Below are 20,203 nucleotides of genomic sequence, written 5' to 3'. Positions count from 1 at the left end.
CTCCAGTACTCTTGCCTGGAAAATCCCATGGACGGAGGAGCCTGGTGGGCTGCAGTCCATGGGGTCGCTAAGAGTTGGACACAGACTGAGCGACTTCACTTTCACTTTTCACTTTTCTGCATTGGAGGAAATGGCAACCCACTCCAGTGTTCTTGCCTGGAGAATCCCAGGGACGGGAGAGCCTGATGGGCTGCCGTCTATGGGGTCACACAGAGCTGGACACGACTGAAGTGACTTAGCAGCAGCAGCAGCAGCAGTGAGCAAAGAAAAAACTTTCTAATCTTCAATTTCCTAACATATCGATTTCTGCTCTATCTCAAAGAGCTATTTACAAGATGAAATGAGAAAATACATTAAAGAGCTTTATAAAGAAAAAAGTATAAAGTCAACCATTGGAAGTACCACTATTTGTCCAACTGGAGATGAGTCAGTCTAGTGGGAGTGAAAGAACATAGTCTTAGGTATTGTAGAGATGAAAATTCCTGAGTTTAAAAAATCTGGATTTAATCACTTAATAACAATTTAATAACCACAGGATCATGAATCAGTTATTCCCAGTTAAATGGGGATAAAGACACCTATCTTACATTGTAAAGATTAGAGATAATGTATGTAAAGTGCTTAATCCCATACCTGGTACGATGTGCTAAACACTCAATATTTGTTTTTACTACAATAGGTCAACATAATTTTCTCACGTGATCACCCTATACATTAGTTCTATAAAGTTACCGTAAATGGCAAAGACGAGCATAGAACACAAGTTTTCCTTCTGATAGAACTCTTTTTAAAGTTTTAGCATATTGAACAAGAAACAGTTTTATCACATTGGACACAATTACAAATGTGCAATTTAGGATATCAGTCCAAGGGATAAGTTTCAAAATAACTTCAGAAATAAAATTCATAAATAACTGAATAATCATGAAATAGAGAAACACAGTTTAGTATCCTGCTTTTATTCAACTGGTTCTTAGATTTTGAAAAGATGTTACAACCCACTGATTAATGATGACCCAACAACCAAAAAGACCCACCTATTCAAATACGAAGTTAATTAAGCAATACCACACGCTAGTAAAGTAATGCTTAAAATTCTCCAAGCCAGGCTTCAGCAATATGTGAACCGTGAACTTCCAGATGTTCAAGCTGGTTTTATTTATTTATTTATTTATAAAAATTATTTATTTATTTATTTTTTAATGAATCCACCACGGGTGTACATGCGTTCCCAAGCTGGTTTTAGAAAAGGCAGAGGAACCAGAGATCAAATTACCAACATCCACTGGATCATCGAAAAAGCAAGAGAGTTCCAGAAAATCATCTATTTCTACTTTATTGACTATGCCAAAGCCTTTGACTGTGTGGATGGATCACAATAAACTGTGGAAAATTCTTCAAGAGATGGGAATACCACACCACCTGATCTGCCTCTTGAGAAACCTGTATGCAGGTCAGGAAGCAGCAGTTAAGAACTGGACATGGAACAACAGACTGGTTCCAAATAGGAAAAGGAATACATCAAGGCTGTATACTGTCACCCTGCTTATTTAACTTATATGCAGAGTACATCATGAGAAACGCTGGGCTGGAGGAAGCACAAGCTGGAATCAAGATTGTTGGGAGAAATATCAATAACCTCAGATATGCAGATGACACCACCCTTATGGCAGAAAGTGAAGAAGAACTAAAGAGCCTCTTGATGAAAGTGAAAGAGGAGAGTGAAAAAGCTGGCTGAAAGTTATCAACTTTCAGAAAATGAAGATCATGGTAACTGGTCCCATCACTTCATGGAAAATAGATGGGGAAACAGCTCCAAAACCACTGCAGATGGTGACTGCAGCCATGAAATTAAAAGACGTTTACTCCTTGGAAGGAAAGTTATGACCAACCTAGACAGCATATTAAAAAGCAGAGAAATTACTTTGCCAACAAAGGTCTGTCTAGTCAAGGCTATGGTTTTCCAGTAGTCATGTATGGATGTGAGAGTTAGACTATAAAGAAAGCTGAGTGCTAAAGAATTGATGCTTTGGAACTGTGGTGTTGGAGAAGACTCTTGAGAGTCTCTTGGACTGCAAGGAGATCCAACCAGTCCATCCTAAAGGAGATCAGTCCTGGGTGTTCACTGGAAGGACTGATGTTGAAGCTGAAATTCCAATACGCTGGCCACCTCATGAGAAGAGCTGACTCCTTGGAAAAGACCCTGATGCTGGGAAAGATTGAGGGCAGGAGGAGAAGGGGACGACAGAAGATGAGATGGTTGGATGGCATCACCGACTCGATGGACATAGGTTTGGGTGGACTCTGGGAGTTGGTGATGGACAGGGAGGCCTGGCGTGCTGTGGTTCATGGGGCCACAGAGTTGGACATGACTGAGCAACTGAACTGAACTGAAGCAATACTAGGATACTGACCCCAAATCCTTCTTAACTATATTTTCTTTAAGATACATCTCCCCTCAACTTTACACTGGAAGACAATACTTCTCACTTATTTTCCTTTCTTTAGTAAAAAGATTTAACTCTGAAAATCTTCGCATGCAGGAGAAATAACTAGTAATCATTAGCCAATATCCACTTTTCTATGTGCATCTTAAGTTCTCCTCTCTCCTGGTATCCAAATACAGACTTTAACACATTCCAATCTTTAACTTACTGTGTTTCTTCATCAGGAAATACTTTCACCCTTGAGTTTGCATAGCACTTGACAGTTTTCTTTCTTTAAGCTTTTCACTAGTGTATATTCAAAGCAATGCACCTCAAAGTTTTTCACGATACAATGGACAGTCACTGTACCAAGCTAAAGCGAATACATCGGTCAAATCAGTCTCAGGTAGTTCTGGTCTCCATGAGTCTAATCTTTACATCTCAAAAATATTCAATATGCTCTTAAGAAGAAGAGACCTAAATGAAAATCACAATGAAGGCAAGTGATAAACTGGAAAACTGGGACTAATATGTTTTCATAACATATCAACTGACAGGAAAATCACTTTGAAAAATGAGGTCTATTTTGATGCACAGTACCAACTTTAATATTTTGGAACTCATAGTCTCAACGGTTTTAAATCAGATCAAAAAAGATCATTACTAGGAATATGAAGCTTTTGAATTTTTCAAAGAAAATACTTTATTAATACTTTTAAAATTAATGACTATCTAAATAAATATACTTACGTACATTTTTAAATAGTTGCTCAGCAAGTTCTCTGACATGCTTTATCATCTTCATTGGGTTATTTTCTTCAACTTTAATTCGCTCTACTTCAAAAGCTACCACCTTGGAAAAAGAATCAAATGATAAAGCATCAACTCTAAAATATGCTGAATTAGCAAACCATGTGATGATTTCATACAATTTGAAAACTAAAAAGCATACAATATGCATATTATTATTAAAACAAAGTATTTTATACTTTTACTGGGTTTCAGTTCTATTCTAGAGTTAATCAAGTCCTTGGATATTCTGGTGGTCTCTCTGATGATTCAGGGTCCTGTTTTTTCTTGGGAAAGTCATTATTTTTGGAACTCAATGAGATTCTCTCATTCTCTAGGCCTCATTCAAAGAATTCTCTCACTCAGAGAATTTCAGACAGTCAGAAAGTCTCCAAACATTTCCCTAACTCACAAAATATGAACTAAATGTTCAAATTGGGTCACTCTAGTCCTAGTTCTGCTAACAGCGTGATTTGAAACAAGTCACTAAGACTCCTGAGCTGCAATTTTTTCATCTCTAAAATAAGATGTAAGAACAAGATGACCTTAAGGCTCCTTCTAGTTCTCAAGTTATAGAACCTCTGATCCATTTCCTTACCAACTAATTGACTGGAAGAACCATGTTATTGTGTACACTTGGAGTGGAGCAAAGAGTACTGACAGGAAAAAATGAGGTATGAGGAGGAAGTAAATAGATGGATTTTTTTTAAAGGGTATAATATAGGGATTTTCATTCGAGCAACTAATAGATTCATGGGAGCAGACAGACATATAAAACTATGACTCCACCTATTGTAGGCCAGCATTCAGAAGGATTGCCAAAGTCCAATGCTTCTTCCCTTCTAACAGGTCTATTTGATGGGTGTCTGTGGATAAGACAATAGACGGTGCTCAAAACTGCTCAAACCTCCATAAGCCTTGTGTGTGGCAGGCTGCCCTCAGCCAAATGAAAACAAGGCAAGAGCAAATGCAATTTTCCTAAAAGTACATTCCCCTGCAAGCCAATTAAGTGGCCAAAGAGAGTAGAAGAAGAAATTACTTAGGTCTGAGGTCTCATCTCTTCTAGGCCCTTAACAGAAGTATATATGTGAGTAACTGGCTTTCAAGTAATAACATCAATAAGACATTAAAAATCATCACTGTAGACTGAACACAGAAGTAGATGAACACTAAGGGGAGACTAACAGGAATTAGTCTACTAGGGGTCTTGAACAGATCCTTGCAGTATTATTGTTTTTAATCTGAAGAACATATATATATATATGTTCTTCATATATATGCATATATATATATATATATATATGCATCTGTTGTGTATATAAATGTACATAATAAAAGATAAGTTGTCATATAAAGTTGTTGGATTTCCCTGGTGGCTCAGATGGTAAAGCATCTGCCTACAGTGCGGGAGGCCCAGGTTCGATCCCTGGGTTGGGAAGATCCCCTGGAGAAGGAAATGGCAACCCACTCCAGTACTCTTGCCTGGAGAATCCCATGGATAGAGGAGCCAGGCAGGCTACAGTCCATGGGGTCACAAAAAGTAAAGTTAGAGACATAAAATACAGCTTAATGCTGACTAGTGGCTTTCAGAGTCATCTACTTGGGGTAAGTCTGTAGGAGGTGGTGAGATATGAGCAGAGTATGAAAAACGGACAAAAAAGGAGAAAGAGAGCACTCTGGGCAAGGGAAGCACTTATAAAAATAGAGTCTGTGGCAAGCTAGCAAGCAAGTTTTCTGGAAGTAATCGATCTGAGTTATTAGTTGTGATGAAGCTGCGAGAGAGTATTACTAAAGGAATTTGTACAGAAAGAAAAAGGGTACATAAACCCAAGTTACTATTTCAAATGCTTGAGACTATTAAAATGTAGGTGCTAGAAAGGACCTTGGGGAACACCTAATTCATCCACATAAATCATTATGTATCAATTACTTAGTTCAATATCTAAAGGGTGATATATGTTAGTATTAGGTAATCAATGATCAGTCGTATTAGAGAATCAGAGATCAATAAGTGATCAGAAAAAACTGTCCACCTTAGGGCACTCTCTCCGAGATCTTCACATGTTTTCTGTTATTATTAAGTAAAGCATTTGGTGTAGATCACCATACTCAGAACTAAAGCATGTACCTTTTCTTTTATTCTGACTTCACTTAACTATCTTTACAGAGAATAAAAGACCCTTCTCTAAACAAAGATTTAACTTCTCTGTATGAAATAAAACCACCAGCAGCAACAAAGGTCCATATAGTCAAAGCTACGGTTTTTCCAGTAGTCACGTATAGATGTGAGAGTTGGACCATAAAGAAGGCTAAGCCCTGAAGAATTGATGCTTTTTAACTGTGGTGTTGGAGAACTCATGAAAGTTGCTTGGACTGCAAGGAGATCAAACCAGTCAATTCCAAATGAAATCAACCCTGAATATGCATTGGAAGGACTGTTGCTGAGGCTGAAGCTCCAATACTTTGGCCATATCACTTGAAGAGCCAACTGACTGGAAAAGACCCTGATGCTGGGAAAGACTGAAAGCAAAAGAAGGGGGCAGCAGAAGATGAGATGGTTAGACAGCATCACCAACTCAATGGATATGAACTTGAGCAAACTCTGGGAGATAGTGGAGGACAAAGGTGCCTGGTGTGCTGTAGTCCATGGGGTTTCAAAGAGTTGGACACAACTTAGTGACTGAAAGACAACAACCACCACCAGCAGCATATGATCACTATTACTATTCTCCATTACTCTAGGTACTAGGAGTGGTTTTCTTTTACAGACTTCTGAGAACATTTACATTTCTTGGTTCTAACATAATGCTCTTCCAGAAGTTTAAATGGGAGTAAGAGTCATTGTTCTATCTATCAGAATGGGCTTCTATGAACATGGTTAATGATAAATGGAAAGATGCATCACAATAAGAAAAATCAAAACTAACACAAAATAGCATCCTTATTTTGAGTTGCATCTGCTCGAACTCTTCCTTTATATGGCCAATTCCTTGAACAAAAAGACTAATTGCTTGAACATAGAGACTAAATCTGCCTTTCATATATTTAATATCTCCTAAAGGAAATACGAGCTCTGGGTTGGGAAGATCCCTTGGAGAAGGGAAAGTGAAAGTGAAGTTGCTCAGTTGTGTCCGACTCTTTGTGACCCTGTGGACTATAGCCCAACAGGCTCCTCAGTCCATGGGATTCTCCAGGCAAGAGTACTGGAGTGGGTTGCCATTTCCTTCTCCAGGGGATCTTCCCGACCCAGGGATTGAACCCAGGTCTCCCGCATTGTAGGCAGACGCTTTAACCTCTGAGCCACCAGGGAAGCCCAAGAGAAGTCGCTCAGTCATGTCCGACTCTTTGTGACCCCATGGACTGTAGCCTACCAGGCTCCTCCCTCCATGGGATTCTTGAAGGGAAGGGCTCCAGTATTTTGGCCTGGAGAATTCCATGAACTGTATAATCCATGAGGTCGCAAAAAGTTGGACACCACTTAGTGACTTTCACTTTTACTTTCAAAGAAGCTACACAAATGCCAGAAAAAAAATCAGCATTAGTTAAGAAGAGCTTAGCTAAATGCAAAGAAAGTGCTAATTCTTACTTGAAATTTGCTATATTTTCCAAGGATTAGTACTTAAGAAAACACCCTGATTTGTGGTTCTTTTATGGAGAAACTGAAATTTTGGCCTCCTTACTTATTTCCCAAGCTTTGATTAAAATAAAGATAACAGTAAAAATAAATAAATAAAAAAGAATGGCTTAGTTAAACTATGGCTCTAGGACACAGATTTAATGTAATTGCAGTTTGAAATAACATATTTGTACATTAAACTTAGACCTTTCTCTCTATAAAACTGCTAAGTTCTACCTATACAGCCACTGTCAATTTTTCAAAAAGATTTTAATCAACTATTTAAAATTCAGTTGTTCAAGGGAATTTCCTGGTGGTCCAACAGTTAGGACTCTGAGCTTCCAACGCAGGGGTACAGGTTTGATCCCTGGTTGGGGAACTAAGATCCCACAAGCCAAAAAAGTATTCAGTTGTTCAAAATTTCTATGTATTTTACTTCTGAGACATCCTATATTTTTTCTAATCCACATTATAAACACCAAGATCTGATATGTATAATAAACATTTTTTATCTTAATTAACTGTTTAAACACTGCTTCTCTACTTTTAGCTACTAATTTTGTCTGTAAATAATGCATTCATTTGATAATAAGTATACCTCATCAAAGAGATCACAGGATCTATAGGGAGGACCTCTTTCTGAAACAAAACCTGCAAATGCCATTCCATTGAGAACTTTAGTGAGGAAATCATTCTCAACTAGACCACGCTGTCCCAAGAAAGCTGTCTGTAAAGAAAAACAATGTGAAATGAATAATGAATAAGTTATCACTTAGCAACGAATGAATGAATGATCAAAACAGAAACATACTAGAAAGATCAAAGCCTGAATAAACGTCTTCATGCATAAGTATGTTGTTATAAAATACATTTCTCTCTAAAAGGGCTCTGATACCTGAAATACTACATATATTGAATAAAAATAAACCTGTCTGTAAAGCAGGAGCAGAAATCAGAAATAACCTCAATTTTAAAAGAAAAATCAATTTAAAGTTTACATATTCTAAAGGAAAATGTATCAGTTCCACAGTATTATTAAAAATTATCAGATACCTGACACTAACACAACACTGTAAATCAACTACATTCCAACAAAAATAATTTAAAAAAGAAAAAAATTATCAACTAGCCACATGAAGCAGAGATATTAAATTAAAAAATTTGATAGATTAAACTCAAAATACATGGCTAGAAAAAGATTGCCAAGTTCTTTTAATTAAATTAGAGTTTACATTTTGGACAGACACAGTAGAGTATTAGATCTTACCTTGTGAAAATGTATTACTGGTTCTGCGTGAATTCTTATAAGCTGTAAGCATGATCTATATCCTTGGAAAAGTTGTGCAAATAATCTAAGAAAAACTGCACGCACTTCCTTATCCTGAAAATATAAGAAGAAACATGATAGATAACTGAATTTCTTAAAAAACAAAAGAAAAATCACAAATTAGAAAGTTATAAAGAACCTGAGAGATTATTTAATAAATCTGTGCTTCCTATGCAGAAGTCTCATTTGTAGCAGAACTAAGTAGTGGGCATCTAGTCTGTGCCACAGTTGGACAGTGTAGGCTGTTAAATAGTTCCTTTAAAAACTGAACCTAGTAAAACTTTCTTCTAGTACATCCAATTTTCCTTGCAAAAAAAAACATAAATCAGAGAGTCTCTGCTTTCACCATGTTAGAGAAGAGCATATTTCCCAAGACATTTGATTTTTATCGCCATCAAAAGAATTACTGTCACAAATACAAAAGAAAAAACTCAAGACTATTTTAAAAGCTTATGATATTATTCCAAAGTTTATACTAGTTCTAAAAATCTATTCTTACATTAATAAAGTATGACTTGAAAGTCTGTTTTGATAATTCAGATTTTAAAAAAATTATAGTTTTAGAACTCTAAGGAAACTCTCAGATTTAGTCGATCCCTTATTTAACAGATGAAGAAATAGTTAAAAATGCTTCATAACTCATCAAAGGTATGCAGTTCTATAACTTTCCATACTAGCCGCAAAGCTCATCACTAAGAAATGCAGTGATCAAAATAAAAAAGGGGTCTCTGCTGTATAGTCACTCTTTTATGACTTTCAATTGGAGCTACATTTATCCACTCACTCAAACTTGATTTTCTCCTGTGACCAACGACCTCTGTTTCCATTTTTTATAAGCTTCCCTTTTTTATCCTTGCCTGACCCTTTCGATTTGATGCTTGGCACAACTTTTCAGGCTCTAATCTAGGTTCTGATTTTTTTGTCCCATACTTAGTCATGCCTCCTCAAAGCAAACAGTCTTAGCCTACTCCTCTCCCAATCAATGTACTGCCTGTGGCTTCTCCTTCAGGAGGTCACAAGGTCAATCAGTGGCAATTCTCCTAATTTCTAATTTGGTACACCTTTACTAGGCTGTCCATCTAACTCTCACTATACTTAGCTTCTTTGAAAAATATACAAAGAAAAGCAACTCTATTTAAAAACATCAATTTTAAATATTAAACTTCTTACCAGCATTTTTGAGTGGGATAAAGCTGTTCGTGGAGGGGGAAAAGCATGATCTGCTACTTCCAAATCTGGGTGTAGAATCTAAAGCAAAGAAGCTCTGTTACATAAAATACCAATAAAACCTATTATTTGACCTACTGGTGGCATTAAGATGAAACAGTTTCAGTATGTGAATTACAATATATTCACTCCCTCCATGAAAAACATTAGCTGAGGCAGCTCTGCATGTACTATGTGAAAAGATATTCAAGGAAAAAATATTCAATTAAAATACCTGTTACAGGGAAACACACATAGTTTGGTTTCATTTATTTGAATATAGCCGATCCCTTCTCCAGGGGATCTTCCCAAACCAGGGATTGAACCCAGGTCTCCCACATTGCAGGCGGATTCTTTACCAGCTGAGCCATAAGGGGAGCCCAAGCATACTGGAGTGGGTAGCCTATCCCTCCTCCAGGGGATCTTCTTGACCTGGGAATCAAACTGGGGTCTCCTGCATTGCAGGCAGATTCTTCACCAGCTGAGCTGACAGGGAAGCCAAATACCGAGCTACCAGTATTACCAGCCGAATACCAAGCTACTACTATATATAGTAGTATATCATATACATATATTTCATTTATATGATATAAATATAAATGAAAATGTAAAGTTCTGAAATACACACTAAAATATAAAATAGTAGTCACCTCAGAGAGAATGGTCTAGGGCAGAGCTATTTATCTATACAGTTGAAAATTTAAAGCATTTATTTTTATGTTTTTAAAATATAATTAAAAATTAATTAATGAAAATACTGAGAAGAAACAGAATAGGTTTGTGAACCTCACAGTCCAAAAGGGTGACAGTATAACACAATGTGACAAGTATTATAAATATATAAAATAATAATATGTGAATATAAAGTATAATTAATTCAACCCAAAAAAAGAAGGCAACATTTGTGTTAGGCTTTGAAGGAAGGCAGGCTGAGGGGGCATGTGGGAAAGACACATCCATGCAGGGCTTACACAGGGAAAATAATTCTGCATCAGTAAGCAGCAAATTTTTGTCTTTGCAGAATCACTTTCAAATACTGAAGATTTGGTATTATATTCTTACAATAGACCAAAAAGCTCAAAACAATACTTATGAAAGACACCAAAATATCAATAATATTTATAATCTAGTCATCAAATCATTATCACAGTATAGTAACATCTTTATGTCTATAAAAATGTCCCTGATTACCACACTGTGTAATCATCTGATTATAATTATTTACTGACCAAATGAAGCTGATATACTTGTATGTCAAATCTCCCACACAGTCCATCAAATATGCTATCTTTTTAGTCCTATACGCTTATGTACACTGTAGCATATGATCCAACAAAGTGTTTGAAGACTGCATAAATAGGCATACTCAGTTTTACCAACTCTGAATTTTACTCATTGTCAAATTTGGTGGCACAAGTGTTGAAGGTTAAGGTTTAACAGGGTGCAGCAAAACCTCTACCAAAAGCCACGGACTTAAAAACTAAAATCTTAACCTATGTTAATTTTGGTACTTAATCCCTGAATAATTGAAAACATCATTAAGTAAATGTACATTAACATTTTTAAACTTATTTAATATTTCTAGAAACATAAAACTTTTTCAGTCACTCAAATACTATGTTCTTAGCTTTTGCTATATCCATATACCACCGACATAATTGTTTAGCTAATATTTTTATTTGAAATGTCTCTAACAACTCATCTCTTTAAATCTAGTATTTTCTTAGAAGATATCATCTGTGAAATCAGAGGGTTTGTATGCTATTTTTAATAAAATAAACATATAATAAATATATAACTATTAAAATTTAAAAGTTGCCACATACCACCCCAAATCATCTCCATACTTCACTCTGGGAAAGAGGCATTTGTCATCCTTTATATAAAACATTCATCCTACTGATAATGACTAGGAAACAGAGGATGGAATGTGATTTGCTCAAAAATACCCAGTGGCAGGATGCTGACTGGAATTTAGGTCTCCTAAATTCTAACCTAGTATGCTTTTTACTCTACCACACTTGGTATTCCAGATTACAAATTATATTGGGAACAAGTCAGTCTTCTCTAAAAGTTCCCATCCTACATACTACTATAACAACACAAGGACCAACACAAATTTGGAAATTTCTGAAAATAAAACCCCTCTTGGTAATCCTAGACTTCTGAGTTCCTATTTAAATTCCTATTTAAGGGGGAAAAAGATCTTAAACAGCTCAGACTAGAATACTACTCGAGAAGAATATGAAAGCCTTAATTCTAGTAATAGCTTGAAAGGGAATGAAGAATTTCTAAGTTTCAAATTTCTGATGATGGATAAGTGGGCAACTAAAAGGTCGTCAGTAAAATAAAATACTGTGCTTTGAGCTTTTAAAAATAAACAAAGGTTGACAAAAAATAAATTTGCTTCAATGAGAAACACTCAGATCACAAGATTTCTTATAGCTTCAATGCACAGAATACTGACATTAATCAGTAAGTTACATCTTTTTGTAGTAAGCTGGAAACACTGGCCAGTCCTCATCACACTGCTTTGCAAGAAGCACATGTACCAAAGAGAAATGAGATGTCATTGAGAAAGTTGAAGGAAAGGGAACAGGTGCTAGCTTCTAATGAGGGAAGTTAGGAGATTCAAGGATTTTGAGGCATAATCTGGTCTTATTTTCAGAGGTGTGTTTCTAATACCTAGACCAAATATTCACTTAGGATTCAGAGTATATTCTTTAGATAATATTTCATAAATTATCCTATTCTAACACTATATAAGAATACATATATATATATTTTTAAGAACATATAACTCTCATTTTTAAGTAATTACACTGTCAATGAATGATATCCAATTACCTTAGTTTAGATTTAAATCAAGAGGAAAAATACTTCAAGAAATTAAGTAAATTAAGAAAGAATATATCATACCAAAGAAAGAGCTGCTTGAGTCTGTTGTAGAAGTGGTTCCGGAAGGGAAGAGAGGTGAATACATTCAGGAATTTTAATAGTGCCTCCATCCAAGTCAGCTATGATTACATCTAACTGAAGAAGATAAAAAAAAAATCTAATTAAAAAAATGTCTTTCTAGATTGATTTTCAGCCACTGTATATTTCCCAGTTTCCTCTGAAATTAGATGTGGCATATGACCAAGTTTCTGCCAATGGAACGTGAAAAGTGATGTGCACATTTTCAGGCATTCAAAACAGAGGTCCAGTCAGGTCCTCTTATGCTTTCTTTCCTCTTACCATCGCTGAAACTATGAACTAACAACTCAATCTTGAACACATTCAGAGGATGACAATGCCTAAGTGGATTCTAGTGGAGAAACAAGAAGCAAAGAAGCATGGTCCTTCCTTGAATGAGTTCATGGAACAAACTGGTCTGACATAATGGAACACTTCTACAAACTGCTGCATGAGTGTTAAATAAAATTCCATTTTGTTTAAGCCATTGCATTTTGCATGCTTTATTACAGTAGTTCAGCCATATCCTAAATAACATAGTAATCATGAGTTAACAAGCAAAGCAACTAGTATATATCAAAACAGCACTGTTTAGGTAGCTAAATCACTAATGTTTAGCATTTTACAAAATCTATTTTAAAATAACATGAAAAATGTAATAGAGAAACCAGTCAAAATTACTGAAGGTATTATGTTGCTAACAGGATTAAAATTAATTCTAATTTATTCAATGAAAAGTTAAGAAATTCACTTTTGTCAATATTTAGTTTGTCTAACTTCCACAGACTGATTTTATTTACTGAGAAAAAAACTGCCTACAAACCAGATGAGTGAGTTTTTAATTAGTACTAATGAGGTCTGACTTAATGTTTATGCATTTACAGATATTTTTATATGTTGATATCAAAGTTAAAAAATTATCAATATAAAAAGTCAGAAAAAAGAATGAGGGTCCTGTTTATAACTGCAATGTACAATGGTCCTCTGTCAGTTTAAATGACAATTATGATTTGATTACAATTGTAATTATACAAAAGTACCTACAGAGCTTACCTTTTCACTGGCATTTATAACTAAAATCAAATTAGAGTAACAAACTCTTTAGGATTTGTGAATCACAGATGTCATATAACTCAACCTTTCAATGAAGAATTTTTCTTAAACTCCCTGAAAAGTGTCATGCAATCTGTCTTTCTTTGCACTCTACTTAGAGTACTCTTCACATAAGGAGACACATTCATCATCACTGGGCAGTTCTATTTAGTTGAAAACTCTTAGACGGAGCAGAAATTTGTTTCTATATCCACTATACCCACTGATTCTATTTTAGCCTCTACCCTTTCTTTCTATGACAGCTACTTAAATATTTATCTTTAGCTATCAAATAACATTAGGTTATTACCTGTGAAAATTTTCTTAGGCCCTCAAGGAATATGGTTTCTCTTGACATCCTAAATGTCCTTCTATGAAGTCCCAATTTTGTTACAGTCCTTCTTAAAGCACACTACAGAGAAGTAAACTTGTTTTTAAGAGCTGGTTGAATACAGAGTATTACTTTCTCTCCTTTAGTATTTCCATTTAGTATTAAGAACAGAATAATCTGGGGGTGGTGGGGGGGAGCTCGCAATAAACTTGTATTCCAATAAAATCCTTCATTCCTTTGCAAATGCTTTTTGCTTTTTGCAAGTGAAAAAGTGAAAGTAGCTCAGTTGTGTCCAACTCTTTGTGTACCCATGGACCATATGGTCCATGGAATTCTCCAGGCCAGAATACTGGAGTGGGTAGCATTATCACAGACCTCATTTCAAAATGTGAATAAATTAAAGCACTCATAATAAAAGCATAAATAGACTGCTAAAAATGAATAATTTTATCTTCCTTTCTCATATGTGAGATGAAGAATATAGAAAGATAAATTTAATATGCCAAAAGAGGGAAATTTTAAAAGATTAATGAATTCACTTTATAAATCTCCTGTACTTGCTGTGAGGAAATATTAATGTATTTAGGTTTTTTAATGATGCTGTGCTTCCAGCCAATCCTTTCTATTGGGAATGGAACAGATTTGAAAATAGTAATTAATTGAAGTGCTATAGGACTGAGGAGGTCATGGCAACCCACTCCAGGATTCTTGCCTGGAGAATCCCACAAACAGAGGAGCCCAGCAAGCTGCAGTCCATGGGGTTGCAGAGTTGGATAAGACTGAAGCAACTTAGCAGGCAAGCAGGACTCAAAGAAATGTAAGAAACCTCTGACCTCAATAACTAGCAATTTAAAGATGAATACTTACAAGTTCATGAACATCAGTTTTAAAGACAGAATGTACTCCAATAATGAAAGGCGTTGGGGAACTCAGAACTTCCAGGAGCTGAGCCGGGAGAATAGGAATATAAGGGTAACTAGAAATAATAAAAATACATGTGAGAAATATTTGTTCTTCCATAATACAACATACCTTTCTTTCATTTTTATACTTTTTGAATTTTAGATTATCTATATTTAGAAATTATCAATAACATTCTCAGAGTTTTTAATATTAAATTCTTGGGAGGAAAAGAGATTTTAAAGATTCTTCATGTGAAAGGTATGATCTGATATAAGAAGATATGAAGTAAGCAGGGCAGGTTTCTTATGTCTTACCCCTCTAGGCAAGCAATCTCTTTAAGTTATTCAAACTTGCTTGAAAGAATTTTTCCTTACATAGAGATCTGACATCAGTTGGTAACACTGACTTCCTGATGGAACACCCCCACCCCCCACATACTGGTGATAATGTATTTCTCTATATAAAACAATCATTTGAGTTACATTTTTCTCTACTTGATTTTTATATTTGGTAAGAATGTCAAGGTACAAAATTAAAGTTTAGAATGCTCTCTTATCTGGAGGTTTAAAAAAGCACACAGGTTAAAAAATCTTTTTAATAAAATCTGTAGACTGTCTAAATTTTTTCTAGGTCACCATGATCAACAAATTGATTAAAAAAATATTAGAATAAAATATTGTACTTACAATACTCTCAGTCATCACTGTTTTCCTTTATACTTTTTATTACAAAAAAATTAACATCCCTCTCTACCCTCAAGAGAGAGAGGAAAAAAGGAAAATAAAGCCTCACGTATTTAATCAGCTTTGACAATCACCAATGCATGGTCACATATATATTTGTACCCATTTTTGTTCTTTTTCCTACCACATTATTTGGATCAAATCCCAGATACCATATCACATATACATAAATACTTTAGTATATATCTAAAAAAGGTAAGGGCTCTTTTAAAAGTAAAACTATAATACCACTATAACTGCCTGAATTAACAATAATTTCTTAATATTAAATAATCAGTACTATCTTAAGACTTTTATCTCCAACTATATTCAAAGGGAATTAAATGTTGCTGACAATACTATTTAAATTGATTACTTTTTCATGAAAGGAATCAACACTCAATAATAGGCAACTTGGAAAAGTTCCAAATTCCAGGCTAGATTTCTATCAGAATCATGACTCATAACAGCATAACTTTGTAAAATATGCCCTTGTTGTTCAAAACTGTTGTGAAATGATGCTTTAATTGATCATTGATAAGTAGTGCATAATATAGGAATAAATAAAAACACCAAATAAAAACCCTCACCTATATTTAAGAGGAAACATTAATGACTCCAGGGCTCTACAAGCATCACTAAGTCTCTGGAAACTTGCAGAATGGAAGAGAACCTTATTTTCTGTAAGGACCGCACAGAAGAGGCTGAGGACATTTTGAATTCCTGAAAACACAGAGAGCAAATGCTTATCAAATGCATTTAATTTTATTATGTGCTGCCAAGAAACAGCCTTAGAATTACATGCAATGAAAAAACCAACACTTAAAAAATCTCTGAAGAAAAATATTTAGTTAAACTATGAATTCCAAAGAGCCTATGGGTATTTGTTTTCCCAAACTTTCAGTTTTGTTTGTCTTATTCTTCAAATCAGTGTACACTCACTGAATATATTAGTTAATTGGAAATATACTATTACCTTCTTTTCAACTTCATCTCCAAGGTCTGTACTTAAATTTCTATTTTAGATGCTTGGCCTTTTTCTAACAACTTTTTTCCCTTTTAAAGTTAATTTGTCTGATGTTAACATAACCAAACCAGTTTTGTTGTTGAAATTTTTCTAGTATATCTTTTTTCCAACTTTTTACATCACCCTTTCTCTACTTCTTGGAAATAGCATATAGTTGACAATTAAAAAAAAAAATCTCCTCTAAAAGCAAGAAAAAAGCAACATAGGAGAACAATATGAATTTATAATTTACATTAAGAGGAAATCAAAATGGCTGATTAATATGAAAAGAAGCTCCAACACTTTTAATAATCAGAAAAATTCAAACTAAAAAATTCAGGAGGTATGATTTTAAACCTACTACAATAGACAAAATTAGAGTTTGACAATTCTAAGTTTTTATGAAGATGGTAGGGAAAGGAATTATCATATACACTGCAGTGACTAATATAAAGTTAAGATGCACAGGCACATACCCTGGTATCTAGTAAATGCAGTAATTTTAATAATTCCATTTTGAGTTATTTATCATAGAAACTTTCATGTGTACCCAAGAAGATAAAGTACAAAGAGGAACATTGCAGAAGTATTTAAATAATGAAAAAAGTGGATACATCCCAAATATAAGAATGAAAAATAAATTATAGTAAAATTTAAGTTTAATTTACTAAAAGTTAAACTTCTGACTGAAGATGGCAAATGTTGACTAAAACAAAAAACTAAAACTAAAATTTTATTATTCAAAATTTATAAAGTGAAATAATTATTAAAGAAATTTAAACATTTTCAAGTGATATGGCTTTGGTAGAGGGTAGGTCTATAACATTTATACCTGTGACTTTAAGATTAAAACATCACTAATACTTTAGGGATACCTTTACAACCTGAAAATGAGAGAGCTAGTGCTAATATATCAACGTAAACAACTCTCCCAAATATAATGTTGAGTGAGGAAAGTATGATACAAAGTGATTCTATAGAATGATAGCATTTATATATTGCTTAAAACCGTATAAAATGCTATTATATACCATTGAGGTACATATCAGTAAAAACATAGACTGTATAAAGATATATCCAGGAATAAAAAGAACCAAATAAAAGATAGTATTATCTCTGGGATGAGGTGGCATACGCAAGACGTTTCAGCTATATTTATAATGCCACATTTATTAAACTGAATAACATGTGTGTGTTCAGTTGTTCAGTCGTTTTGGACTCTTTGTGACCCTGCAGACTATAGCCCTCCAGGCTCCTCTGTCCATGGAATTTCCCAGACAAGAATACTGGAGAAGGTTGCCATTTCCTTCTGCAGGGGATCTTTGCAACCCAGGGATTGAACACGTGTCTCTTGTGTCTCTAGCACTGGTAGGCAGATTCTTTACCACTGAGCCACCTAATAGATAACATTAAATATTTTTCTTTAGAAATAATTAAATAAAATACAAAAATAAATTAAGATACAAAAATATTTTTCTTTAGAAATAATTAAATAAATTAAAATACAAAATTATTTCTTTAGAAATAATTAAATAAATTAAAATACCAAAAAGCTGCAAGAACAGAGCACCCAAATATCCCTCACAATGACTCACCTAATGTTGAATTTTGCTCCATTTGCTTTAACATTTGTACTTTATGTGTAAGCATGCCCTGCCTCTTTCTAAAATCACACACACATTTTCTGACCCGTGTGACTGTACACATCATGACATTCACCCTTAAATATGTCAGCATGTTTTTCGTAATATCTTCCTTAACCACAATATGGTTATCCTCCTCAGCAAATTTAACATGTTGCAATATTTTAAGTCTAATCCAAAATCACTGCAGATGGTGACGCAGCCATGAAATTAAAAGATGCTTGCTCTTTGGAAGAAAAGCTATGACCAACCTAGACAGCATATTCAAAAGCAGAGACATTACTTTGGCAACAAAGGTCTGTCTAGTCAAAGCTATGGTTTTCCAATAGTCATGTATGGATGTGAGAGTTGGACTATAAAGAAAGCTGAGCACCGAAGAATTGATGCTTTTGAACTGTGGTGTTGGAGGAGACTCTTGAGAGTCTCTTGGACTGCAAGGAGATCTTACCAGTCCATCCTAAAGGAAAACAGTCCTGAATATTCATTGGAAGGACTGATGCTGAAGCTGAACCTCTAATACTTTGGCCACCTGATGATAAGAGCTGACTCATTTGAAAAGACCCTGATGCTGGGAAATATTGAAGGCAGGAGAAGGGGATGACAGAGGATGAGATGGTTGGATAGCATCACTGACTGGATGGACATGAGTTTGAACAAGCTCTGGGAGTTGGTGATGGACAATGAAGCCTGGCATGCTGTAGTCTATGGGGTCACAGAGTCAGACACGACTGAGTGAGTAAACTGAACTGAATATTTTAAATCTAATCTTACATGTGTATTCTTGTTTCATTCTGACACAAAATTATTCTTTGTAACTTTTCCCCTACCATCAGGATTCATTCTAAGCTTAGTGTTTCATTTAGGTGTCCTGTTTCTTTGCTGTGCTGTGCTTTGTCACTTAGGATGGAGCATTTCCACAGCATTAAATTATTTTCATTGAGATGAAATTCACATACCATAAAATTAACCATTTCAAAGAGAACAATTTACTGATCTGCTTACTGAATCATCCCAAGGAGTATATCCTACTCAATCACATTCTATGATCCTTTACCATATTGTAGAATTTGGTTTGCCAATATTTTGTTGAAGATTTTTGCATCTAAATTCAAAATGCTAAACCTGTAGCTTCCTTTTCTCATAGTGTCCTAATACCACAGTGGTATTAGGGTAATGCTGGCCTTGTAAAATGAGTTTGGAAGAGTTCCCATTTCTATTTTTCAGAACAGTCTCTAATATACAGCTATTAATTCTTCAAATTTTTCATTGGATTCATCCAGTGAAGCCGTGTGGTCCTGGACTTTTGTTTTAGGGATTTTTTGATTACTGATTCAATCTCCTTGTTAATAACTGTCCTGTTCAGACTTCCTATTTCTTTATTATTCTGTTTTGGTAGGTTTTATGTTTCTAGGAAGTTATTCATTCTTCCAGGTTATCTAATTATTGGTGTGATCACAGTAGTTGCTTATCATCCATAGTGTTTCTGTGGTATCATCAGTAATGACCCCTCTTTCATATTTGATTGTATTTGAGTCTTCTTTTTCCCCTAGTCTAGCTAAAGGTTTATAATTTTAGCTATCTTAAAAAAAAAACAAACAGCTTTTAGTTTCACTCATCTTTCCTACTGTCTTTTCATTCTGTTTCATTTATTTTTGCTCTGATCTTATTTCCTTCCTTTACTAATTTCAGACTTCATTTGTTCTTCTTCTTCTAATTCCCTGGAAGGTAAAGTTAGGATGTTTGAGACCTTTCTTTTTTCTTAATGCAGATATTGATCACCATTAACGTCCCTCTTACATCTGAATTTGCTGAATTGTGGAAGTTGTGGTGTTTGCTTTTCCATATTCATTTGTCTCACGATACTTTTGATTTCCCTTTTGATTTTTTCACTGACCCACTGGTTGTTTAAGAACATTTTGTGTAATCTCCATACATTTTTGAATTTACATGTTTTATTCTTGTATTGGTTTCTAGTTTTTCTTTTTTTTTTTAAGATAGTCTTTACTATTATGATTATAATCAGTCTTTAGTATTAGGATTATAAAATGCTTTTGCAAATCACATTCAACCAGTTAGAAATTAGCACTTAACATTCAGCAATAATCAGAACTCTCATTTATTCCCCCATTACCTGCTTATTTATATATCCATCATCAGTACAGACTCATGGATTTCTATTTTTTTATT

General features: G+C 34.6%; 1 protein-coding gene and 1 non-coding gene across 3 annotated transcripts in view; one reads left to right on the top strand and one right to left on the bottom strand.

The window, feature by feature from the left end:
* Nucleotides 1-20,203, bottom strand: part of SBF2 (SET binding factor 2) — a 488,940-nt gene that overhangs the window by 202,775 nt on the left and 265,962 nt on the right. For both annotated transcript variants that reach the window (XM_040258399.1, XM_040258400.1), the window contains exons 7-13: nucleotides 15,958-16,090; nucleotides 14,610-14,718; nucleotides 12,284-12,397; nucleotides 9,329-9,406; nucleotides 8,099-8,212; nucleotides 7,430-7,558; nucleotides 3,181-3,279 (exon numbers count right to left, since the gene is read on the bottom strand). In XM_040258399.1, coding sequence (XP_040114333.1) covers nucleotides 3,181-3,279; nucleotides 7,430-7,558; nucleotides 8,099-8,212; nucleotides 9,329-9,406; nucleotides 12,284-12,397; nucleotides 14,610-14,718; nucleotides 15,958-16,090 — 776 coding nt within the window. The remainder of the gene's footprint in view (nucleotides 1-3,180; nucleotides 3,280-7,429; nucleotides 7,559-8,098; nucleotides 8,213-9,328; nucleotides 9,407-12,283; nucleotides 12,398-14,609; nucleotides 14,719-15,957; nucleotides 16,091-20,203) is intronic.
* TRNAC-ACA lies at nucleotides 4,582-4,653 on the top strand. Its single transcript has one exon. It is a non-coding gene; the product is annotated as a tRNA-Cys (tRNA).

Source organism: Oryx dammah, unplaced genomic scaffold, assembly GCF_014754425.2.
Source record: "Oryx dammah isolate SB20612 unplaced genomic scaffold, SCBI_Odam_1.1 HiC_scaffold_17, whole genome shotgun sequence".
Taxonomy (NCBI): domain Eukaryota; kingdom Metazoa; phylum Chordata; class Mammalia; order Artiodactyla; family Bovidae; genus Oryx; species Oryx dammah.
The sequence above is the reverse complement of the archived record's forward strand: the minus strand, read 5'-3'. Positions and strand labels throughout refer to the sequence as shown.